Raw genomic sequence first — 27,022 nt, 5'->3', positions numbered from 1 at the left:
ACATAACGACCAGTAGTTCGACTGCAAAGAAACGGATCAATATCAATATCTGTCAAATTCGTCGGGTTTCACTAGGATTATGAACGGAATGTGCCTCGCGCTGGCTGATATAATTTATTTTTTAATTTTTAAAATAAAGATTTCAAAATTGGATTCTGACAATTTTAATCGCATGTGCCAAAACACAAACAACAATACGACCAAAGAGGAACACGTCATGCGAATACGTCATAGTTTTAAATTCGTAGGTAACAAGTTAACAACCCTAGCGACGATTTTCGTCATAGTAGGTACGTCAAATTTAAAAATTTCAACATCAGTTCTAAGTCGGCATACTCTATAATTCTGTCTACTCTGTCGCTGGTTCCATTTATGGCTATGCTCATAAATATCATAATATGAAATAGAAAATTATATTTAAGTAGGAATAAGGCAATAGTTTTTACTTTTTGGAAACCTGGTGCCTTACTCCCGAAACTGATATCGATTTCTATTTTCGGATTCAACGGTTTTTTGAAATTTTTTAGACATATTTTAGATGGCTAAAGTGTCAAAAAACCGTTGAAATCGCAAATAGAAATCGATATCAGTTTCGGGAATAAGGCACCTGTTCAAATGATAATAACACAGTCTTCATTTATACATGTCACTTTTGAATTATATATTTTTCATAAATAAAGTAAGAATAGAGATAATATTCAAATACTTAATGAAGAATAAAATATTCTACATATTAAGCATTTTATCGGTCATACAAACTCACACAAATAACCTACTTAACAAATTGTACTAAAATAGGCATGCTTGTCAGTTAAATCGTTAGTAAAATTACTAAAATACCTAATTTGAACTTCATCTGATACAGATGATTATTTTTGGAACTTTTGCACTTTATCTGAGCAATTAGATTTCTAATTATGGAAATAATTAAGTATTATCTGTCTAAAATACGGGTTTATTTTTTGTATTTTTTTTAAATGTCAAATTGTTAAAATTTTAAAATTATACTTAAAGATTATTCGTGTTTTTAATACTATAAAAAGTTCGTATCAAAACATCAAATTCTTAAAATAATATAACATAAAAAAACCTAGAAATCTAGGTATAATATGATGTCACAACCTTTAAAAATATTGTAAAATGAAATACAAATACCAAATGCAAAACAATATATAGGTATTTGTATATTTTTCACTGTTGACATTACACATTCATTCTGATGTTAAAACGTATCAGAGAATTCTTCTTTTCTCATACAGAATGTCTTTTGGCACAACTATTGTTTCTGGCAAATAAAATATATATTGTTAGCCAAATTGAAACAAGTAGTCGTATTCAGTTACTCATCCACAACATTCACTCTTGAACTAGTTTAAGTGGCAGCTAGATCCTGTTTCATATATAAAAATATATCAAAATCGCCTACTAAATCCCAATAACATCCCAACATAACCTTACTTCACTATGTTATTCCCACTACTTTTAGTGTTAATTTCAAAATCCGGCATGCTGCATGCATTATATTAACGGGCGCCGCTGTCACATTTAAAATTCGAATTATCGAATCGACAGCTCTAGTGAGGGCGTCACTTTATTCCAAACTACTGCTACAAACACTCCTTGTCGGCCATAGATTAGTGATTACAGACTTTTGTCTCAGACCGAATCATTTCGATTCTTTCATCTACAATTTCAACGATAGATTACAGACATTAGTCCCAGAACCCGACTCATTTATCTGCAATTTAACCATAGATTACAGACTTTAGTCACAAACATTGCAACTCTACAATTTCAACCATAGACTACAAGTCATAGACTAAAAACTGTACCATAGATTAACGCACTTCCGGCCATAGACACAGCGGCCATATTTTACACCGTTTCACCGCCATTTTGCTCACATCGGGGGCGGGCCTCTGACGTATCGGAGCTGCGGCGTTAGTGTTTGCGCGAGGGAGTTGAATGCGTCGCAGCAGCGCGGGCGTTCTACTATCCAGGCGGCGAGTAGCAGGGCTACTAGACACAGCTGTATGGGCAGGGAGGAGCGCAGCACTCGCCACATCCAGCCCCCGCGCGGTGTATAATCCGGATCGCCGGAGCCCGTCTTACCGTTTGGTACCACTGCGTGCTCGGACCTGAAATAAGGATTTACAACTTATTTATTAAACAAAATTAAATGAAAACATATACATAATATAATACTATTCAAAATACAGTTAAGTAGTTCGTATAGTAAATTTAAAGTAATTTTCACTTTTTTGTTAGGTTACTAGTGTGTAAATATTACAGTCAGAGGGCACTTAGAAATCCGTACATAGACCCATCGCTACTTGGCTCTATAACTCACGTAAATTGCGCTATGGCACTTCTGTGGACGATATAATTTTGTGCGCGACTGAAATACCCATACCCTCACCTCACCCCAACGTCTGTAAGGCCCCCGTATAAATAGTCAGTACTCAAGATGCATCTCGGTCTCGAGACACGGTTCAGGCTCTGTGATTGGTTGGCTGTCAAAATTTGGACCAATCACAGAGCCGAACCGCGTTTTGAGACCGGGTCGCATCTTAACTACTGACTATTTATACCAGCCTTAGTGTTAACAGCTTGTTAATATGTCATAATATTATCTTCTCTTTCATTCATATGAAAAGCGAAAGAAGCAACGGGATGCCAATTTGAGCACTAATTTTAATAGTCGCTGGTGAAATTTGACCTTAGCGTTAGGTCAACTGAATTTCTATGTGTCCCGCGGCCGGGGTATAGACTATAGAGGTGGTAGTATATTATAATAGTACTCACGTGACGTCATCGATCTTGAGGTCCGGTATGCTCTGTTCCACGAGAGCCCGGCACGACTCCTGCAACACCTTCACTTCGTTCTCCGTTTGTTCCATGCGCTGAAATAGAGCAAAAAATATGAAACATTTCTGAGGTCCATAGCTAATGAGTTTTGCGTCTGTATGGGCTTAGGTAATTTAATCCATACTAATATTCTAAATGCGAAAGTGTGTCTGTCAAACCACTGAACCGATTTTGCTGAGATTCGGTATGGAGATACTTTAAGTACCGGGTACCTTATATATAGGTATAGGATACTTTTTATCCCGGAAAATGTACGGATCCTGCACGATAAACGAATTTTGGCGCAACTAAGTTGAGGGCGTCATCATAAAATATAATTTATCTCTTTCTATTTGACATGACTGGCTGACTGCCGCACTCAAAATTTAATTAAATTAAAAAGTAAATAAAGACTTTGACATAAGCCCCACACATTATCTGTCAAACTCTTCATTAAATTGATGTGTAATCATCATCAATTAATGTCTCTGAGTACGGCCGTTAGCAATTTAAAAAGTAGAGAGTATTATGCATGCCTTACCTTAGCAATAGTCCTATGCGCGGGTGAATTAGGCGCCAACGCCGCTTGCAGTCTACGCGCTAGTTCCCTCAACACGCCGAGCCGTCGGGCGCGCCCGCCAGCACCCTCGCTGTCCCCGTCCGATATGCCGGAGTCCGACAACGAGTCGCATGTAGAACCGCCCTGGAATTTGAATTTAGAATTAGAATATTAATTTGGGAACTACCGTCATTTTTGTTATTTAAAATTCCCCATCACTCATCAGATCCTAAAAACCCTAATATAACTTTGATACAATAAGGGTGGGTTGCACTAACTAACTTTAACTACAACTGTAACTGTAACTTTAACTTTAATGCAAAATGTCAAATCTTTGGTTAAAGTTTAAAATGGACGGCATCAAGACGCCATATTTAACCACAACCATAGAGCTCGACAAGGCTTTAAATGCACGTGGTGTAACACAAAAACGCCATTTTTGACAGTTCTCCTTTACCAGCAGCGCCTCCGCCCACGTTCTTATAAAGCCTTGTCGGACCAGCAACGTTGCCAAAGTTAAGGTTAAAGTTAAATTAGCCTTAACTATAAACATAACTTTGACCATAACTTTAACCCAACCTAAATGTTTTAACAATCTGCATAACTCATCCAAATACTGTCAAACAGAAACTGAGTCAAAAAAAGATTCCATGAAATGTACACCAAGGTGTACTTTTTAGTTGGTTGTTATATTATGCTAGAGTCGGTCATACAATTTTCTACTGTTACGTGTTATGTCTACGTGCTAATAACAGTAGGTACTGGCAAATCATGTTAGACCGGTCCAATATTATGTATTTTGATGACATAACCAAATCCTCACCTTCTTCTTGTCAATCAGCGACGCAGCCAACTGCCTGATCTGTGCTGTGACGTCAGTCTGGTCCCCCCTGTCCCTCAGCGCCTCCAGCGTTGCCAGATCCCCTCGCAGCGCACCCTGCAGCTCGCGGAGAGCGCTCTCCCATTCTGCCCAAGCGGACACCGCCTTCTCCAGTGATAGCAGCTCGGTGGAAGTGCTGAAAGAGATCATTAGTATAAGCACCCGTACAACGGAAAAGAAAGGCCGTTATCTTGTTTTAAAGAATTTTAGTAACACAAAGATCAACCAAAATGTTGTCATTGAGCAGATGTTCTGGTCAGAATTGAGTTTTTGAACCCATCACTCAACCATTTGAATTTCCTTCTTCTGCAAATCGGGGTTTGCAGAAGTAGGAAATTCAAAGGGTAGAGTGATGACTGAAGAGACGAAGAGTGAATAGTACGAAAAACAGTACGTCATAATTCAATTTCAAAATATAGAAACATCACTTCACAAATCAGATTCTGCTGGTTGATCAAACATCACAAATCAGATTCATCTTCTTAAGCAGTTGAATCCGTATAAAATTCCCCCCCTTGCGAACTACTTCCCATAGTCCACCTATTTTTAACCGACTTAAAAAAATAAGGTTATTATTAAACGATTAGCCTATTTACCGTTGATGCGCATCATCCCAGGCCGCCAGCAGCGCTGTCAGGTCAGCTGTCAGCCCACTGTCGTCCGACTCCATCTCGCCCAGCGCCCTCCTGACCGACACTGTCAGCTTCAGCATCGACACCTTGCACTCCAGCAGCCGCGACAGACGCTCCTGAAATATGATGGTCATGTGAAGAAGAATACAATATAGGAGGGGATAAAAGCCATAAAAAGTTTTATGACCATGTGAATGTATTGCAAAACAGTTTATGGTCGTGTGACTGCCTTGATCTAATTACTATGTTTCAGACGACGTTAGAGTTTCCTGTAGTTACATTCGTGTAATTCTTGACTGTTTCTAAAAACACTTCTAACCCGAGCCAGAGATGTTAGACCAATAATGCGCAGTCTTTGCATTTTTTTGATTCAGCTACAGCAAACAGCAATTCTTTGATCCAGCTTTGCAGCCACATTAATATTACCATTAAGACTCTAGTATTTTTCTTAACGCAGCCATCTTTCTCGTTCTTATTCTATCTCTCTCACTTACCTTGAGCTCCTCGATCCTGCGATGCAGCTGGGCCCTAGTGTGCGGCTGTGGAGCGCAGTCACCAGGCTCACAAACATCGTCAAGGGTTTCCCTCAACGCGGCAATCTCGCGACGCAGACGACGGGCACCTCCGCGGCGGATGGCCGCAGCACGCAGCGCCGTCCATCGGGCTGACACCACTGTAGACAAGGAAATTTTATGATAAATAAACTATTTATATAATAGAAGATCATATTTTGAAATTAACTATCTACAGTTGATATCAGACGGTTAATTATTTGGTCATTTCTCTCTTGCTAGACGTCTTTGTACTTGGAGCATCAGTTTAAATAGAAGTCTTTGACTTGGAGTGCCAAGTGCCTTCGTACACAATGTAGTTAATGAAGAATTCTTCGAATGACGACACACAAGTAAACCGTCTGATTCTCTCAATTACCCTGAACACTTTGTACAGCAGGGAAATGGACGATATCATACATTTGCTTTACATATTTTACTCTTATAAATAAACATAAGTACTTAACAGTTGTAATATATCGCAGTCCGCCTGTGTGTTTATTAAATATTTACAAAACGATAACAGCACTTGCAGATAGATAGCCAAGTTTTCATAACAAGGTGTTTGCAAATAACAATGACTTTGTAAAGTTTGCTGGTACCACAAGGTCCAAGTTTGCTTCAAGCAATGCTCTTACGAAATCAAACTTCAACATAAAAAATACCCCTGCTTTAGTAGTTTGAGACCAAAGAGTTACATCATGTTATCATCTAAAAATTGATTTACAGTTAACACTTTCTAAACCTGCTTTTGTGCAGATAACCACAAAGTTACGTAATTTTCCTAAGGAAATTCAAGAAACTTCAAGTTTTGCGATATATTTTTATTTAACACACCAAAATAAAACTTAACTAGCATTTTAAGTGCATAAACACTTGTAAATATAGAATCAGCATGACGCATACAGATAACCATGTCTGAAGATTACTAAGCAACTAGTTAGCCCGTTCAACTTTCATAGGTTAACATTAACATATGACATGAGCTTCATACAAATGGACTAAGGCGCTTCCGCTTTTCTATTTACTTAAACACCTTTAAATAAATAGAAAAGCGGAATCTAATATTGGAGATTCTTAAAGCCAAGAAAATGCCAATAAAACTTAGATAAAGTAAAAAGACTGATTAAGATTAACGAAATTTACCTAAATATATCGAAGTTATATTTAAAGTATTCGAAACGTGACGATCAATGCACGATCTTAAAAATTAAGAAGCTTGTCATTGAACATAAGGTTCATTCATCAACTTAAGAATAGTCGAGACGTCTGACTAAAGATCACACAAAGGAGCAAAAATGGAAGTTGCTACGAAGAATAGAATATTATACCTATAGATGTTCTCTAGACAACGTCAGAAAAGGATCATGTATTTGCATTTCAATTGTAGTCAATAGCTTCGATTGTATCTGAGCAAACTGGTAGCTAGCAATTTCAGATGTCAATGTTTAATAAATTTAAATACCTATCATATTACGGTTGTTTTGCGAGCTCGGATATATTACATAATCTACTAGCTGTCCCGGCAGACGTTGTTTTGCCATAAAATGATTTTTCCTGTTTTCCTGCTCTTCTCTTGAAGTTTTTTCTGTTTTTTTTTCTATAGACCTCACGGAGCCCGAGACCTTTCCAACGAATGCAAAACCCTGGAAATCGGTTCGTGCGTTCTGGAGTTCTAGCATCAGGAAGGAAAACCCGACTTATTTCTAACCGACTTCCAAAAAACGAGGAGGTTACATGTTCGGCTGTGGATATTCTTTTTTTTATATTTTTTTATATACTTAATAGATTAATATATATAATAGAAAAAAAGTCTAGCTATCGCGGTTCTTGAGATAATATGTAGACATATAGACAGACTGACAGACAGCGAAGTCTTAGTAATAGGATTGAATCCTGTTTTTACTCGCGAACGGCTGAACCGATTTGGCTAATTTTAGTCTTGAAATGTTTTATTTATGTATCTACATCCGTAGGATATTAGTGATCGAAGTCCGTAGGGCATCCTCAAGGCATTAGATGACCTGGTTTAGAGGACACGGTAAACTTAACGACATATCAATCTATTTTAATCTCTGACCTAATTGATCGATGATCGAATCGTCAAAGACACACCTACTCTGTTATTCTAAGACAACGAAATACGAATGCAGCCTGGAGTTTCGATATTGTTTTGTTTTAATAAAACTACGAAATGATATTCTCATGAAATGTGAACGTAAGATGCATTATGATTGGTCAAAACGACAAAAATCAGTCATGATAAAATACCACTATTAGCTGTTTGATTCGACTGGATTAAAGCAATATTAATGTTGAATAATTATGATAGCGACATCGGGGTATTCAATGTTAACTATCAAGTTCTTAGTATCTACAGTCTGTCCAACGTTTTGGAGTTTCTATTATAATCTTTAAAACGTTAGCATTAAGGTCCTGTCAGGGGTAAAATAACCAAACGATCGGTTACAAAAACTGGCATACATTAACCCACTGACTCAAATAGCTGTACAGCTGCAGCCGACCTACATACAATGCAACAGGTTCATAAACATTAGTAGATATAAATAGATCAAACACTTTTAAATAGTTCTGCAATATGTACATTGAAGACAAGGGCCTCTATAAAAGATGAAGAAAGCTATTGATGATATCAAAGGCAGATGGAAGTTTTGTCTGGTCTATAAAATTCTAGTAGTCGTAGTGCGCAGACTCATGATTCGCAATCGAGAGGATGTGGTGGTGGCAACAACCAAGGAGACATTTTCAGATTTCACGCACATCATACAAGTAGTCGCAACGATAGGAAATCCAGAAGAAGTTGATGCCAGACGTATTTACTTGTTCATTCATCAGGATTAGGTCGACATGAAAATTAAATTTAAAATTTCCTGTGTTACTAGCAAAGTGATATTTACGAAACTCTTTTAGCACCTGCAGGTGAAATCTCCAATAGAAAAGAAAGGACAAAAGAATTTAGAAAACTCGAAAGAATCGAATACCAATTAGAAGCATGGAGGTGGAAGAAAGTTTATACATATATTGTAACATAATATACCGGTTTTACAAGCTGGTCCCTAAACAGAAATTATTGGAATGAATCATGCCCAGCGGAAAGGATGAGTAATCGGAATTATCGAAAATGTTACGATGAACTTTGCTGCGTCCTATTGGATTGATGCAACTATTGATATCATAGCCAGTCGATCAATGCATTGTATGCTAACTCTATATTTACAATACGTAAGCATACAAATAGGACTAACAGTTAAGATGCCAGTAAGTATTCTAATCGGTATGATTGGTTTTATTGTCACATTACCAATCTATATATTAATACGTGAGAGAAAAACTTTGTAACCCTTTTTACGAAAAATGGGGAAACGTAGGTGCATGAAATTTCCCACAGTTATAGTTTATTTGGTGAAGGAGTGCATCGAGCTAATATTATTTTAAAATTATGCTTTTATCATATATATTTTTAACAAATAAAACGTTACACACACTACGACACTAATACTAGAAAAAATGACAGATTTTTGAGTGACAAGCCTATACATACGAATTATACTCTTTTATTTATGGTTGATGTCTGTTAACAACAAGTTGACAAATTGAAAATGCATTATTGTTTTTTTTTATTTAATTTTAGATACTATTAGACATTGCTTAAACGGCCAATCTGAGATCAGCTGAGTCCCAGAGACAAGAATTGAAAAAAACTATGATGAAATCAATATTCTTTACAAAATGTAGGTAGCAGTCTTAATGTCGTTGCAAGTAAGGTCGAATTTCGACCATTGGGCGATCTCTAGTAATTAGAAATGTATGGCGCCAACTTAATATGTATTTTTGATTTCCGCGTCGGATTTACCAAGTTTCAAAGTTTTCATTAGGACAATGCAGGTTGATCACCTGATTGTCTCACATTTTAGGCACTGTAATTTATACGTAGCCGGTTGTTTTTAATAAAATAAGTCACAACACATTATTAGTATTGTAGCTTTAGAAATATGGACGACCATAAACCAGAGACTTTTCACAGGAACCTCAAAAAAATCGTAAAACAATATCCTGTGTAAAATTAAATTGATATCGGGATTGCAAAATGCGATAACTTTATAGCTACTCTTTTAATAAACATTGCATAGGCGTATAGAGCTGAAAGCCCATAAATTGAATCAAGTCCACAAGGAAACACGAATTTATTAATAGAGGAGACTCCGCGCATGTGGCTGGATCTAAATAGCACTCAAATGTCAGCCCGTGAACTTGTTGCAATTATACCGAGATATCCGGGATTAATCCACGACTGCTCATCATCAGCATCATCGTTATTATTATTTACAGTATTTAATCAAGAATAATTATCTCTGATACAAAGATTTATCTCATTACTAGCTGTCCCGGTGAACTTTGTGTCACTTTAAAACCTTCCCTGGACGACTATTTTAAGACTAAAATCATCCCAATCCGTCCAGCCGTTTTCGAGTTTTAGCGCGACTAACACATTTGTAAATCCATTTTTATATACATTATATAGATATATTTAGAGTGTACTGCCAACATCACAAAAATATTACTAGCCGATCTCTTGAAACTGTGTCTAGCTTTCATAAGTTTTAACATCGCCTTTTAAGAGGATTCCACACCGCCATTTTTTCCATACAAACGTTGTCCCCTGTTTCCTCCCTGGATAATGCTAGTAGAGTTATAATTTTTTTCCTGAATATCTACGGCCACTAATACAATGTCCCTATGTTTTCTTTTTTTTCATAATTTAATTATTAAATAAGATATGAACGTTCAAAAACCCAAAAAAATGGCCAGATTTTCCACTGTGTTCAAACGTCCAGAAAACAGATTTGGATAGATTATACAAAAAAAGCAAAACATAGGAACACAGCTCAAGCCTTTTTTTAATCTTTAATGAAAAAAGTACTTAAATCGGTTAAGTTTTGGAGAAGGAATCAGGGGACAACGAATCGTTGATTTTCTGGATTTTCAGCAGTTGTCTCTATCGCGTTCTGCGGTATAGGCTTGAGGTAAGGGAGACAGCTATAGATATTACACGTACTTTTTTTTCATTTCTCTAGCCGCTGTGGTATCCTCTTAACAATTCAATTATTTAAATCCGAGTATCCTCGAATTATTACAAACGCTTTTTTCCAGTTTTTCCATCACGTAGTGGAAGTATTATGATGAGCTTGTTTGTAAACTAATTATAGAATACTGTACCTCTATCATGAGCTCTTAAATCCATTCTTTTTACGTCCTTATCTGACTGTATAAGGACGTAAAGTGAATGGATTTAAGAGCTCATAATAGGGCCCCTGGTCTAGTTTCTGATACGGATAATAATCGGCGTAATGAAGAAGGAAAATGTTAACTATTAGTAATATACTGTTTGACCTCCACAATAATATACGTGGGAGAGCCATGCTTCGGCACGAATGGGCCGGCTTGACCGGAGAAATACCACGTTCTCATAGAAAACCGGCGTGAAACAGCGCTTGCGCTGTTTCACGCCGAGTGAGTGAGTTTACTGGAGGCCCAATCCCCTACCCTATTCCCTTCACTACCCTCCCCTATCCCCTTCCCTAACCTCCCCTATTACCCTATTCCCTCTTCAAAGGCCGGCAACGCACTTGCAGCTCTTCTGATGCTGCGAGTGTCCATGGGCGACGGAAGTTGCTTTCCATCAGGTGACCCGTTTGCTCGTTTGCCCTCTTATTTCATAAAAAAAAATCTCATGAGCTACCTAGTCTTCTATGTATAATATTTACCTTGCACGATTAATCAAGGATTTAGTTCTTTCTTCTTTGTTGTCTCTCATAAGTCATAACACCTCCAAAGCATTCGAAATGTTCTTCTTCTTGTCACTTTCCCACTTTACATAGGGTCGGTTCTTCAAGTACACTTGAGCCAAAACATCTATCTTGAATTGTCGATTTAGGCAATTTATTTACAGCTAATGCTTTAGTTGATATATGTATGTTTGTATAAGTACCCCAATGTTGTAGGAAATAAAAAGATGTCTCATATCTCCATCAAGTGAAATGCACTAACCCAATTGTTTCAAGGATCCCTAAACTGAAGCAATTTGCGTTCCGCGGGGAACCAATTTGTGGTTCCGTAGTCGCTGTCCATCAAATTCAATGACCAATTACAGTTTCCTTGCGATGTACGTCACTCCTGATATATGAAGTCTAGACATTTTGATTGGTGAAAAGAAAAAAGTTATTGAAGTAGATATTAATCCTTCGTCGCGGATTCTTGGAAATGCTATTGTATTCTATTGTTGTCGCTAATCGCGATCATCGGTGCTCTTATGGGTCTTGGAGGATTAATAGATCATTAAAATTATTCTTCTTACTCTGTTGCGCTTTGTTTATTGCGCGGAAACCGTACATTTCAGGGATACAAAGTATCCCATGTCCTTCTTCGAGGCTCAAACTATCTCCATACATAAGTTTATTATATTATGGAGATAATACAAACATAAGTTCTTCTGTTCCATTGCAATGGAAAAGTCACATGATAAGAACAAAAAACCTTGCATAGCTGCATACTGTATAAATATTATTATAAGTAAGGGTTTTGTTACTGACTAATTAGTCAATGTGGACAGCCTACATACCTCAGAAAAACTTACTTTTACAAATCACTCGATATGATGATGATCTACGTAAAGTAGTTACACAATTAACTACTACTGTTATTGCATCAAGTCTTTGAGGTCATGAGTATTTAATAAGTGAGAACAAAACATTAATTTAGATCAACACCTCTTGTTAATATAGCATACTAATGAATCTTATTGTTACACACATTAGCGATGAAAAAGACTTTACATACATATTAAAGAAATATTTAGATTTTAAACAGATTAGTAGGGACTTATATTTTAAAATGCATAAGAATCAATTACTCAAGGTGAATATAAAATAGAGACTATCACTGAGCCAAAGCACAATATAGAGGTATAGAAAACAGTAACGGTAAGACAGACAGAATAAAATATACAAATAAGAAAAAAAATGAATATTCAGCAAATAGAGATAAAATCTAAAAATATTAAATAGTTTATCAAGAAACACTAATTGTATGTTTTGATTACGACGATAGATAAGAGAGACGATAAATTAAATTGTTTTAGAATCTACCGAACTAATTAGGAGTCAATCATGTATTTCAGCAATTTAAAGATTTCGATTGAGATTAGAATAAGATTAAGTAAACAACTAGTCGAAGCATAAAATAAGATACGTAATATTGAACATTAATATTGATACAATAATAATATTGTAGTCTAAATAAATATTATATATTACAAAGAAAATGAGACGGCAAATGGTTATATAAAACCGACAGACTACAATACGTCACCAAAAGTATATAATCAAACACACGAGAACAAAACCTGACTTATATTGACTATCATTATCGATGCACAAATCATAATACAAAATGTATCATTAAAATTCAATATTGATCTCAATATTACGACATTCTCGTGTGGAAGTGAAAGCAAACAAATCGTATAAGACATACTAAGAAACGATATATAATATATTCTCAGAAACGAGTAACATATGGAGTGAAAACCTGTATCCGGTAAATCACGTAATGGCCCTTAAGATGAATTAAAAAGGGATTAACAAGGTCTTTAAATTAAGTTAAAGGTAAGACGCTTTCAATAAATACGGTTTTATTGAATTTAAATGAAAAGTACTGCTGAGTAAGTTAAGGAAGACACTTAAAAACGTTTTCATTTGTAAATGGATGACGGCTGAACCTAGTAGGAGTATATTTCAATGAAATCATACCTCAGTAAAATCGTAAATCGCGATAAGAAAATCCCACAGTAAACTTAGCAACCACAAAAACTATAGCTATAGAAATATTCAAAACCTAAAAAGCAAAAACTTAAAACGATCTTTTAAGAGAAAATATTCAAAGTATATTTAAAGTACCTGGGTACGGCGGTAGATAATTCCGATCCATTAGACACTGCCAACTAGATCGTGCGCGGGAGTCTGGGCAAGGTCGTAACTGCATTTGTTTTACGAGTAACCTTTGTTTCGTAGGCCGATCATGCACGGTGCGACTGACGACTGAACGTAACGGTATTTGGACTAGCTAGTATATTAGGTAGACACTTCAGTAGTTCAAAGCAAGGGATGAAGAACGACGGATTATTATAAATTCCTTATTTATGTCAGAAGCAGGTAATACCATTATATCTCAATAGGTTATACCTAATATAACTAAATGTGTAGTTAGATACAGGAAGATAGCTATTTCAAAAGATAGGTTCTTAAAAGTCGAAAAGAGGTCGTTAGATTTATACACTTTGAAAAACAGTTTTGGACGATTGGCAAAATTTCACCACCATCCCGGACTCATAAAGCTACTTCTTCTGTTTTGTTTCACTTTAACTTTTTCTTTTAGCAAATATTTAACGAGAAATATACATATAACTGATCACACACGCGACACACCAACTACTGAACATTTTGATAACGGAAACTAGCTATGCTAATACGCCAACAATCGCTTTTTGATAACCTTTTAGGTCAATCTCTCGAGGTTGTAGGCAAATTAATAGTTTTAAATATAAAACTCTTCGGAGTAAAATTTCACATCTTGCTTTTGTAACCAACCCTTTAATTTTGCTATCATACCAAGGAATACTTCCAATATTGTCATGTTTAGACTTAAATTCTCTATTCTGAGAGATTCAGAGACAAGAGCATCAAAGCAATCTATATATATAAAACGCAAAGGTGACTGACTGATTGACATAGTGATCTATCAACGCACAGCCACCACTGGACGGATCGGGCTGAAATTTGGCATGCAGGTAGCTGTTATGACGTAGGCATCCGCTAAGAAAGGATTTTGATAAATTCCAACCCCAAGGGGTTCAAATAGTGGATGAAAGTTTGTATATAATAATACTTCTCAACGCGAGCGAAGCCGCGGGCAAAAGCTCGTCAAAATATAATAGTCGGTCTTGTGTAATCGCCCTTAGATATAGCCTATAGCATAGTTATATCATGTTGTTACGTCCTTCATAGGACATGTTAATGCATGAATGCATTAACATGTTCAGACTATTCTCGCTTGGAGCCCTGGCATTGGCATCCTCTGCTTCAATATACAAATTACGTATAGGTGTGGTAGGTCTTTTGTGTCTCTTCTAACAAAAGATTAATTTTAGATTTTGACGAGTTGTAAATTTCCTTAGTAACTTGGCTCTCCTTAAAACTTCATTGGTTCCAGCAAGTCAATTTTAAATCCTTAAATTGTTTTGAGGTTTACAGATGTTACTTCAAGATGAAACTATTTGTGTAAGTCGTAAGTCGTAACCGTCTGTTATTATTGATTTGTCAGACAGGTCGTTAACTGCAACAACAGTTATGTTTTGGCTGCACAAAGCATTCCTTGCCAAAAACGTCGAGGAAGCGGTAGCGTGAGGAACATTATAATGAAGTTATGCAAGCTACGAATAATAAAAACTAAGGAAGCGTAACTCCCATACTATTACCGTTTTAAATTTGGTTCCTTTTGATCTGTCATGTAACGTCAGCCTAGTACCGCTCAAGGTCACCTAAATATTGCAAATGTATTGAAATGTGTACCTAATGGTGCCTTTTCACGGCGCGTATTATCGCAAGCCGCGCCGCGCCCGCTCGAGCCACGCGCTGTGTGAAGTGGTGGCTCGGGCTGGCTCGAGCAGGCGCGTTTAATATCACGCGCCAGCTCGAGCCACGCGCCCTAAGGAAGTGGTGGCGTGGTTGCCTTCTCACGGCGCGTGCTACCACGAGCCGCGCCGCGCCTGCTAGAGCCACGCGCCGTGTGAACGGGTGGCGCGGCGCGGCTCGTGCAGGCGCGTCCCGATCCGATTAAAGTCGGTAACTTCAAAGGCGCGGCTTGAGCAAACAGGTGAGCATGAGCCACCCCTTCTCACGGCGCGTGATATCACAAGCCGCGCCACGCCGACAAAAATTCAAGTAAAATGAAACTTTATAAACACGATAATAGATATCCTTTTGCTATAAGTCACTTCGTTAAATAAATAAATTTTAATGAAATGCAACTTTATTCACTAGGCAACTAGGTTGCATTTCAATCTATGCCGCTAATTTTATTAAATTGAATGTAATTCATTTATTTGATAACACTTTTGACGTGGGAGAACCATGCTTCAGCACGAATGGGCCGGCTCGACCGGAGAAATACCACGTCCTCACAGAAAACCGGCGTGAAACAGCGCTTCCGCTGTGTTTCACCCAATCCCCTACCCTTTTTCCTTCCCTACCCTTCCCTATTCACTTCCGTACCCTTCCCTATTGGCTATTCCCTTCCCTACCCTTCCCTATTACCCCTTAAAAGGCCGGCATCCCACCTGCAGCTCTTCAGATGCTGCGAGTGTCTTTAGCCAGCCTAAGGTACACTTTTTGGACAAGGATTGTTTTTGATGGCTTTTCCTTAGTTTTTATTATTCGTAGTATGGAAGTTTATATCTATACGAATATTATAAAAGTGTGTCTGTATGTTTGTTACCTCTCACGCCAAAACTATTAAACCGATTTTGTTAAAATTTCGTATGGAGATACTTTAAGAGTCCCGGAAGTGGATACTGGATATAGGATACTTTTAATCCCGGAAAAATGTACGGTTTCCCGCGATAAATGAATTTTGAAGCAACGGAGATGCGGGCGTCGTCTAGTTGGATTAAAATATTCAATTAATAGCATTTCCTTATTAAGGTAAGTTCTATAAGTGCTGTAAGATTTAGACTTTAGAAACAGAACTGCTTATTTATGTATTTAAACTAACTAAAGTAATTTTCTCCTCTAGTAACCTAGTAGTTTTTATCTTATCAAGAATGCAGAAAAAATTCCTCTTTAGAAAGTGTGACATTGATGAACATCAATTTTATTTATAGCTTAGGGTCTTAGCTAGACTTTCGTGGATTAAGCAACTAGGTCGTCAAATTAATATCGTTCTTAATCTTGAGGAGCTATTAATAATTAAATAATTGCGTAAGACATATATTTTCTTCTATAACCTTGTAAGGTTTCGAACCTTTCCTAGTAGTTTAATTTATCTCATTAGTACATTAAATACTGAACGAATCATCATCTTTATTCACTTCTATAGTTTCTATGTCACATTTATTAGGAGTCTCTAGTTCTTATATTGGTTTTTGGGAGAAGGTATCCATATATCTAGTGAGTATTCACTATTCTAGTTAGTATTCTACTGAGTAATCTATTCACATGCAAATAGTTATTGTTATTCAATTCAGATTTTTTTATCTTGTTATTAAAAATATACATCTCAATACTGTATTGTATGTAATTGGTGACAGATTGAAGCCATAACGATTTAAACACGTTGTTATATAACATCATTTAAACGGGAGCTGGCAACATTAGCATAAACGGTCAGGTAATGATCTGTTGACAACTGTGTTGCCAGGTCTTACATAATACTGCAGCTGTGCAGTTTCAACACTGCCAACATGATGAAAAAATTTATATTTGGCGCACTGGCAACCTCAAAGCTAAAAATACTTGGTGATTTTGGACCTATAAATATCAGCAATCAAAGTTATGGTTGGCTTTTACACTCCTCCAGCTGAAATAATAAGCCATTACCAGTTTAGTGTCAGTTAAATCAGCCGAAATAGTATTGGTATCATGATGGTTCTGCAGTTATGCCTCTGGTACTTTGTAAACTTTTTACTCAATGGGTCCTCATTTTTTATGAGTCAATGACAAGAAGATATAATCTTATATATCTAAGTCCATAAGGAACCTTCCCAGAAAATACTTATTCAAGAAAAAATTTTGCCTGGTGTCGTAAGTTTTTTACAGTTTATCGTTTCGCTATATTTTGATCGCGAACGTCAAAACGTCAACCAATCAACAACAGCTCTTTTGAACAAATAAACTCCAGTCAAAATCAGAAACTGTGCCTGAAACCATTGCAAGTTAAACCATCACGGTGACTTTAACTAACAGTTTTTTTTAACTGTTACTTTAAATGTTAAATATAACAAGCATATTAGCGAGGTCATACAATTAGCAACCTAAGGAGAAACGTGGGCAGCAGTAGGCGAACGGGTTGGCTCGGTCAAGTACACTATAGTCTTAACTCTATACTCTATAGTCTGTAACTCTATATAGTAGAAACTCGATTAGCCGGCCCTCAGTTATCTATACTAATATTATAAAGAGGTAAACTTTGTTTGTTTGTTTGTTTAATTGTAATGAATAGGCTCAAAAACTACTGGACCGATTTTAAAAATTCTTTCACCATTCGAAAGCCTTATTATTTACGAGTAATATAAGCTACTTTTTATTTTGGAAAATATAGGGTTCCGTAAGATATTTTGGTTTTTCTGACACAAGGTGAAAAAAATCAACCAGAAAAGTTACTTATTTTACTGTACACTGCCTAAAGTATAAAAGATATAACCATACAATGTTCTAAGTAAATGTAGATCTTATAAATATCTACAATTATTATTTTTAACAAAAAATTAAAACCGACTTCCAAGGTAAAAACAATAATAATATGAACAAAAAGTATTAAATAACTCTTACTCTAAATCTCAACTATTTCTGTACATACTACAGTCTTCATTACTTTGAAGTCGGTACCAGCTAATTTTATCGTGAGTTCAGTCAATGTCAGAATATCTGAAGCTTTTGGGACTGGTACCGACTTCAAAGTAATGAAGACTGTAGTATGTACAGAAATAGTTGAGATTTAGACGAATTCTGAAAAAGGCACTAATATACAGTAAAAGTTATTTAATACTTTTTGTTAATATTATTATTGTTTTTACCTTGGAAGTCGGTTTTAATTTTTTGTTAAAAATAATAATTTCACTCTTTTTAGTTATCTACAAGATAAGGCGTTATGCGTAAATAACCACTACGAATGTTAACATAACTATAACCATAACTTTAACTTTAACAATGTATCTGGTGCAACCCACCCTAAATATAAGGATTCGCGATTAACCGGACTGCTATCGGAAAAAGTATCTCTTAATCATTTCTTATTTGATTTAATTTTCTGTGTCGTTTTTAACAAACGCATAATTTTATGTAAACCACTTTTTTCATACATATTCGTTTATCCGGACAACCAAAAATCATACAATATAGGTACCTACCTAGACAACAACATGTTTTGAATAAGTTGGACCTTGTAAAATACACTATCAAATTGAAATAAAAACCCACATAAAGATAAACTTAATTTATTCATAAAACATGAGTCAGTAAAACTCAAGCTGATAGTCGAAATGTTTCTAAAGTTGTTAAGGAAAATTCAATATTGTATAGTCCGTCAAAAAAGTAAAGGAATTAAAAAGTGGCAATATCGTAGTGTCATCCCTTTTTTCTTAGATTGATTTGAAAGGGATGACACTACGACGTTGCCACTTTTTAATTTCTTCACTTTCTTGACAGACTATAATATCCCGACAAAAACCTGAAATGTTAAAAAAAGCCAAGTCTAATCTATGCTATCCTACGAATAATAAAAACTAATCTTTCTATCGTAAATAGTTTACAGATCACATTCAAGCCAAGTTATTTTGTAATTTAAATCAACATTCAGTGACTGTATCAATAGGTAACATACTCATTTTAGAAATACTTACAAACTTCTTCATTGCTGGACACACTCGAAGCATATTTTAAACTCATTTTGTTCACTCACTTATAAGATTTTAAATCACTTATGTTTGTTTCACTTCTTATAAGTCATGTTAACTGCTTAGATAAAAATATAGAGGTGAAAAGATGTGCGAGGTGTTCTTATGATCTATGAGACTATGGTCTATGGACTATCAGTATGACGTAGGTTTTTGCAATAAGATTTCTTTTCCTAAAGATTTAGCTTATACGTAATTAGTAAAGTTATAATGACCAATTCTCTTAAATCTTTACTAATATTATAAATCTAAAAGAGTATCTGTAATTTATTTAGAAATAACGTTAAGTTGGTATTAAATATTTTACAGTCATGAAGACTGTAAAATTATCTAAAGATGATGGCCAATACGAATTATGTATATTACAGTGATGCAGCTGCAAGATTCACATTACGAAACAATGGATTCCAATTTCCATATTATGCTACATACGAGTGAGGGGCCGTCCATAAAATACGTGAGACTTACTAGAAAATTATTTGAACCACCTTCTCAATTAGTGAGCTACAGTAAGATCACCTCCTATTATCTTACGAGTTAGGACTATTATTATTATTTAAAAAAATTGTGCGTGAAATATAAGTGTGAAGTTTACTTGTTCTTATCTTCCTACATCTTATTACATCTCTCTTATATCTTTGTTTGTATTTCATGAGCCATGTAAGACGTGCGCACTTGTGCACTTGTGCACACACAACTCTTATAAGAGTATTTTTGCAAACTTTAACAATCACTTTAAAATTTTCCTAGAAGATTGCATGATAATCTCTGAAATGACATGTAAAATTCTAAGTTCTTCTTCCCTCTTCCCAAGCGGGATTTGATGAGTATCCCTAAATGCCTGCCGTGATTTATGAACGCTCCATACTCATAAGATACAAATCTACAAATCCGTTACACAATCATAAGTTTCCAAGAGATCACATAGGAAATCCTATCTACTGTTCTAGGTCTCTATATGATCTACAGTCGGCTAGCGGTAAACCAGTACCAGTTCTACCGTTATGTTTCAATTAATACACGAATTAGATCTATACTAATATTATATGTGTGTCTGTCTGTCTGTTGCCTCTTCACGGCCAAACCGCTGAGCCAATTTTGCTGAAATTTAATGTTTTCTATTTGTCTACAGTTAATATTATTGAATGAATCTTTACAAGTACCCTGATGTTGTCCTCACAATTTTGTTTATTGTAGGGGCACATCTAATGTGATAAAATTATTTAAGGTCCTGGGATTGAAAGTATTACCAAGCCTACTTTCATCTAAATCGGTTCAGCGGTCGAAGCATGACGTGGTAAAAAGATAGGAAAACAGGCTTTCGCATTTATAAGCCGTATAAAAATGAACGTGACATTTTGCACAGTGAAATCGCAGCCAAGTCCTTGCGTGTCAACTTTCGTTAGCGCTTAAAATATCTAGACTTTGACTAATTATGGTATGATCTAGATAGAGCTGTCAATTACCAGACTGATTATGATTCATTATAATATTATATTGACTGGTATAATCGCTATTCGCTAGTGTTGACAATCTTTTGAATATTTCATATTCAAAAGATAGTAGAGCAAATGTTGTTCTACCAAAGTATCTAGGTAGGTAAGATGATGCCTCTTCTAAAGTATTAATAATATTGTCTTAATATTTTAAAGATGCATTTGCTACATGATATAAAAGTACGAAATTCCCTCCAATATGAAATATGTGGATACCCAGCCGTAGCTTATAAAAAATACAAGTAAAAATTTAATAAATTAAGGTCGCCTTTTCATTACTTTAATTAAATCAAGTAGGTAACAAGAAAAACCCCTACCGTTATACTTTCGAAGTTATCTTTAACCAAAATGAGTCCAAAATACCGGTTTTGAAAAACTAGAGCACGGAATTAAATAAATTAAAAATAAAATGTGTTTGTCAGCCGTAAAACATTTTTAAACTGAAAAGCCATATTAGTAGATTAAAATATTTACGTTCAAGAAGGAAGAGGTTGTGCCTACGGTTGTACCTTCTATGCATAATTATTCTTATAATAAACTAGCTGTCCCGGTGAACTTCGTGTCACTTTAAAACCTTCCCTTGACTTCTACGAATATTTTAAGACTAAAATTAGCCCAACCCGTTCAGCCGTTTTCGAGTTTTAACGTTACTAACACAATTGAAAATCCATTTTTATATATAAAAGTGTTGTTTTTAGACTTTTTCAGGAAATTTTAATTTTTTATTTTTTTTTAGAATTTTTCTCTCCGTAAGAACCATCCTCGTACTTCAAGGAATATTTTAAAAAAGAATTAGCGAAATCGGTCCAACCGTTCTCGAGTTTTGCGCTTAGCAACACATTCAGCGACTCATTTTTATATTATAGATTACATTACTTATTGGGGGTACGGTAGCGCTTTGCCAAGTCAATACAAGCTTAGGTCCCTTATTTAAAAAATATAAAGATGTCCACAGTAATATATTCCATCCTTGTTAACATTATAAAAAGCGTGTCAAGTAGACTAGTTCATAAGTTCACGCCATATAAAATATCGACCGTGAGATGAAGGCTAATTGCTAAACCAAAAATGGCTGACAACGGCCATCTTGGAAATAACAGATCGAAGATAAAACATGTTCTAATGATTAATTTAGATCATAACCATGATCTATTACCTTCTATAATTGTAATGGGTTCAAATTATAGGTTTAGACTTTAGAAGAACATTCTTAAAATGAGATACTTACCTAGTTTTATCTCAGTACTTTGTAGTAACAATAAATAGATTTTATTTCTAGTAAATTTAAATGATCTACCAGAATTTACATCTGAAGTAAAAATATCGATATGTTTATAAAATTTAAATATGTATGCACTACGCAGTATGGCCAAAGGCTGAAATTGAAAGTATTTTCTGCATTCACAATAATTTTCAAACGAAGCAAATTATACACCCACTATTAAGTTAATATCACGCTCGTTAGCTCGCTTACCAAACCGCAATTGCGTATAATAAACTTTCGCTAACTATTAAGATATTATTCTGCATAATACTGCTATGGGTTAATTCAAGTAAATGTTTCATTTTCCTTTAAATAACGCACTTTTTAACTGAATTCCAAAAGGAGAAGATTTTTCAGACTCATCATATGGAGTAAAAAATTCAATGAATAAGAAAAATAAAATAGACATGAACCATCGGATAAAATAATAAGCTCAGTTTGTTGTTTATGAAAAAATAGCCCCTGACTGTAAATAATTGTAAATTTTTATAATGTTATTTCTTTACAACACAGAAACCTTTGGTTTTATAGTTAGAAACTTTATTTCAAACAACCCAGGTATTTTTCGAATAAAGATTTATTTTATAACTTAAACTAGTTCATTTAAAACCAGTGAACATAGGCTATTATTAAAACACGTAGCAGCATCAATTACGAATACAGCCTTAATAAAAGTAAAACCTACAACAGAAAGAACCTAGAAGTTCTAATGATAGTTGTAAAAACTAAACATACCGTATAAGGTATTGTCCTGACTCCTGTCTGTATAAAGGGAGGTTCGTTAATTATTATGGGATTCCTGACTCCACTTAAAAGGTATAATGTGTCTTTAACCTGTAATTTGCTTTACAGATGGACAAGTGCGATTCGTTCATAGTAACTGTAGGGTTCCGTAAGTTAAAATCTTTAGTAAAAGTTGTTTTTATATGAAGAAATTTCTTTGAATATATTAATTAATTCACGTAATTTATTTAATAGTTTCATCACAACTATAAATATTAAATAACTTTATTATTATGACCTTATTTTTTATCTCGATAGATAAAAATAGAAATTAAAATAGTAATCCAATACTTACTGCATTTTATTACGGCAATTTGGAACCCATTTACTTATTAATTAGACTAAGACAATAATCAAAAGCTTGGCTCACAGCAGTTCAGTGATCTTGGCATCATTTTACATGAAAATGTTACGGTTAAAAGGCTATTAAGTATTAAGGCAAATTTAATATTTTTTTACTAATCTTAACTTTTCACCTTCTAGTCAAGTAGGAAAAGTTTTTTTTTAATTGTATAACGAAAATGAACAACCATACATCACAGAATTACATAAACTAGTATAATTTAACAAATGACATAACCATGTTTTAACTAAATTGGAAACAAGTTGTTGAGACATCGTTACATCAGAAGATTTTTGGAGCTCATCGCAATCTCCAAAACGAAATTAATCAGAAGACCGGTAGATGTATCTCCTACCTTTCTTCTGATTAATTTTGTTGCGGGTCTCAAAGTAGACAAGTGGCAAGAGATTATCGAAAACGCTAACAAAATGTATGCGATTTGACATAAGTCATCGCTTCGCTAGCGAATACTAATGTCAAATCCCATACATTTTGTGGCGTTGGCGTTTACGATAATCGCTTGCCGCTTGCCCAGAATTAGCTTCTCTCTCGGGCACCCATGAGAAAATATCGAATTGGTTTCGTGGTTGCTTACCATTGTTGATCCTGGCAACTCAGGATGTGGAAATGTGGAAATGTACGGTGCAGATGTGGAAATGTGTGGTGGGCCAATTGCTCATCAATAGACATCGGATTATATGCATTTGCATACTTGCATATGCAAATGCATATAATGGCACTTTTTAGGCGATAGTGCATATTTTGGCAATTTTTCGTTGATAGTGCATATTTCGGTAGTTTTATGCCCTCGTAGTCTCCAAACTAGCTATCATGACACACACTAAGGCCACAAAACAGAGGTACGATAGATCAAAACACTTCAAATATGTGGCTCCATCCCCATTTAAAGAATGCAATACACCCGAAAGATAATATCTTTCTGGAAACAACATTTTTCTTTGTAGTTGGCAACATTAGTAAAAAATTTGAATAAAGTAGTTACCGATTTATTAAACTTCCATGGGCTTTAAGATTGTAATCAGAATTTGTTGGTAGAAAATTATTATTGGTGCTGTATAAAAAACGAAAAATCCTGGATCTGATGAAATTATTTAAAAAATTGACGCTTTTTTAACGGCACCACCGAAAAGCTCTTCAAAAAAATAATAAATTTCAATAATAAGTGACTTGATTGTGCATATTTTGTGCATATTTCGGCCATTTATCCGTGCATACTTGCATGCATATATCGGCACTTTGATCGTGCATATAATCCGATGTCTACTAATCAATCATCATCATACATGGATGTTGTGGCACGTGGGTGACACTATCATAGGACGCAGCTGTCATTTGAAATGACACCAGCTGGGCTAAAATGGTCACATTTAGCAATTCCTCTCAATCAATTCACAAAATGAATTGTCAAAACTGTCAAACTCACGAATGTCAAATTAGTACGAATTTAGACATCTGAATTGCAAACAGAGTGTCAATTTTGCGATAAAAAAACATATTATGATTCATAATATAATATGATTCTCCAAAGCGAATTTTTAGCGAAGCGAAGATTAGCCTCACTGCTCTAGATATAGACAGGATGGTGTGAATGTGTAACAGAGCTGTCTTTCAAGAGACAGTTTTAACAATGTGACGGCGATACTTCTTAGTTTGATCTCGCGTCAAAAGTAGGCTTGTAGATATCTTTATAATAACTATTAACTAAGTATATAGGTACTAGACGTCCCGGTGAACTGCGTGTCACTTATAGACCTTCCCTGGACTTCGACGATTATTTCAAGACTAAAATTAGCAAAATCAGTTTAGCCGATCTCCAGTTACAGCGAGACTAACAAAATTGATGATTTATTTTTATTTATATAAGTTGATGAATACTATCCTTTACGAATGTATTAAATATAATATTTATACACAACGTTAAACTATTTATTCGCTGTCGTTATCTGCCCTGGCCCCTGTGACTTTTCTAACGTGCCAGTCAAAGACAAGTAGATTTTATTGCTGGGCAAATATTGTTATTTGTAAAAGGTGCCTCTTTTGTTGTAAACCAAAATTATATAACATTGATACGGTATAAAGACTGCATTGTAGAGCATACAATAGAAGTTATTCAATAGAATGTCTATCGCAAGAAGTAAGAACGGGACGTTTATAAAAAGAACAGTCACAGACTAGACAATGAATCAAAACATTTTAAATTTAGAACCATTCTTGTTGGACTTAAATGAAAATATGGCGCTCATTCTTAATTTATTGTGTTTAGTTTAGGAGTTTTAAATGCTAAAGTGGCCAATTAATAATTTAAATTTTAAACAAATTGGGCGAAAAATAAATTAATTCGTAACAGATATGTATTTAGAACGAAGAACAATGGATATTAATGATTATGATAACTACAAACTTAAAACAAACAATTACAATAATAATTGTAACAGTTTGTTTTAAGTTTTTCCTATTAAGTAAATACTTGGTTTAAAATTCATAGAGCAAAAATAATTGCCAATTCAAGTTCTTTTTCTAAAGCGAACTTAAGTTACGTTAACTTGAATACAGGAAGTTTCTTATCCTCAACTTTAAAGTCTTGGCTACAGAATATCCATTTAGAAAATATTTTGAGAATAGGAATTATTTCAAGAATCTCTGATCTCTCAATCTGGGAGACTTGACCGAAAAATACGCGGTTTCCTGGGAATAAATGCTAGATCGTTATAAATAGACAAGATTGTCTTGTTCTATATAATTTACTATTTAGATCTAGCATTATGGCGCGAGGCAGGATATTTCGTAAGAACACGCCTTTAGATTTCCACAGCGGATTTTAACACAACTGACATCTGATGAGATTAGACAGATTTATTTCCACAGATGCCCGCTACTTCGCAAAATGATATCCTGCGAAACCGTACATTTTCTCGTAATAATGCCAAAATAGCACAGTGTCTACAATTGAATTGTATATGTGTGCAAAATTCCATCAAAATTGGCCTAATAGTTTCGAAGCCTATTCGATGCAAACAAACCTTTTTTATTATTCTTTTAATCACCATGTTTTTAAATGAATATAAGGTAGTATTGTAAATTAGACATATACTTACCTATTTTAAAATAAGCGGAAACGTAGTAAACAAACATCTTTACAGTTAATAATAATATTAAGTATTAAAAGTTGTTAAACATTGTTTAATTTAGGTAATTAAGAAAAAAAATCCGCCAATATTTCGCAAGAACAACATTATTCAGTGATTAACTAAGCATTTTTAATTATTATTTTGATAAACATCTCAACCTTGTAAAAATGTGAAATATACTCTACGTAGAGTTACTAGAAGTGTAGAAATTTAACTCTAAATAATCATAGAGAATACTAATTTGTTTTTAATGAGAGGACAGTAGCACAATCATACTTAGTAAAGCAATAATTAGAAAGTTTACAATTTACAACATTTCTGTAATAAGGAAGCCATAGTTATTGGAAGATAAGGCATTGTAAATACATTTGTTATCACTTTGGCACCTCGAAAGATAGCCACTTCCTTAATAAATACACGATCGACGGAAACAAGATATTTATTAGCTATAAAATTTTGCTTTTGCACGTTTGTTTTCATCCACAAATAAAAAAATAATAATGTCTGTGCTAAAAATCATTTGCAAAATGCAACGTCTCTGTGTTTATAAAAAAATCATCAATATCTATGCCAATAACATTTTGCAGTTCGAAGTTTAAATTTAAATATTGTCGCAAGCGTCTGACGTTGCATATTGCTATATAATTGCAAATTATACCTAATCGCTATCAGTAAGTTTCATATCATTATTTAAAAACATAGGTTTTTCACGAAATGGAAAGCCGCAAAGTAAAGAAAAGAAATCTTATTGCACATCGTTGAATCTAGACT

The 27,022-nt window shown here is 34.9% G+C and overlaps 1 protein-coding gene across 3 annotated transcripts in view; it reads right to left on the bottom strand.

Moving 5' to 3' along the window:
- Window positions 1-1,337: 1,337 nt before the first annotated feature.
- LOC121735849 overlaps window positions 1,338-27,022 on the bottom strand; it is a 274,574-nt gene continuing 248,889 nt past the window's right edge. For all 3 annotated transcript variants that reach the window (XM_042126804.1, XM_042126806.1, XM_042126805.1), the window contains 6 exons: window positions 5,413-5,591; window positions 4,883-5,034; window positions 4,230-4,422; window positions 3,389-3,550; window positions 2,806-2,903; window positions 1,338-2,138 (listed from right to left, as the gene is read on the bottom strand). In XM_042126804.1, the coding sequence (XP_041982738.1) occupies window positions 1,901-2,138; window positions 2,806-2,903; window positions 3,389-3,550; window positions 4,230-4,422; window positions 4,883-5,034; window positions 5,413-5,591 (1,022 nt within the window). In that variant the 3' untranslated portion in view covers window positions 1,338-1,900. The remainder of the gene's footprint in view (window positions 2,139-2,805; window positions 2,904-3,388; window positions 3,551-4,229; window positions 4,423-4,882; window positions 5,035-5,412; window positions 5,592-27,022) is intronic.

Source organism: Aricia agestis, chromosome 18, assembly GCF_905147365.1.
Source record: "Aricia agestis chromosome 18, ilAriAges1.1, whole genome shotgun sequence".
Classification (NCBI taxonomy): Eukaryota; Metazoa; Arthropoda; class Insecta; order Lepidoptera; family Lycaenidae; genus Aricia; species Aricia agestis.
The sequence above is the reverse complement of the archived record's forward strand: the minus strand, read 5'-3'. Positions and strand labels throughout refer to the sequence as shown.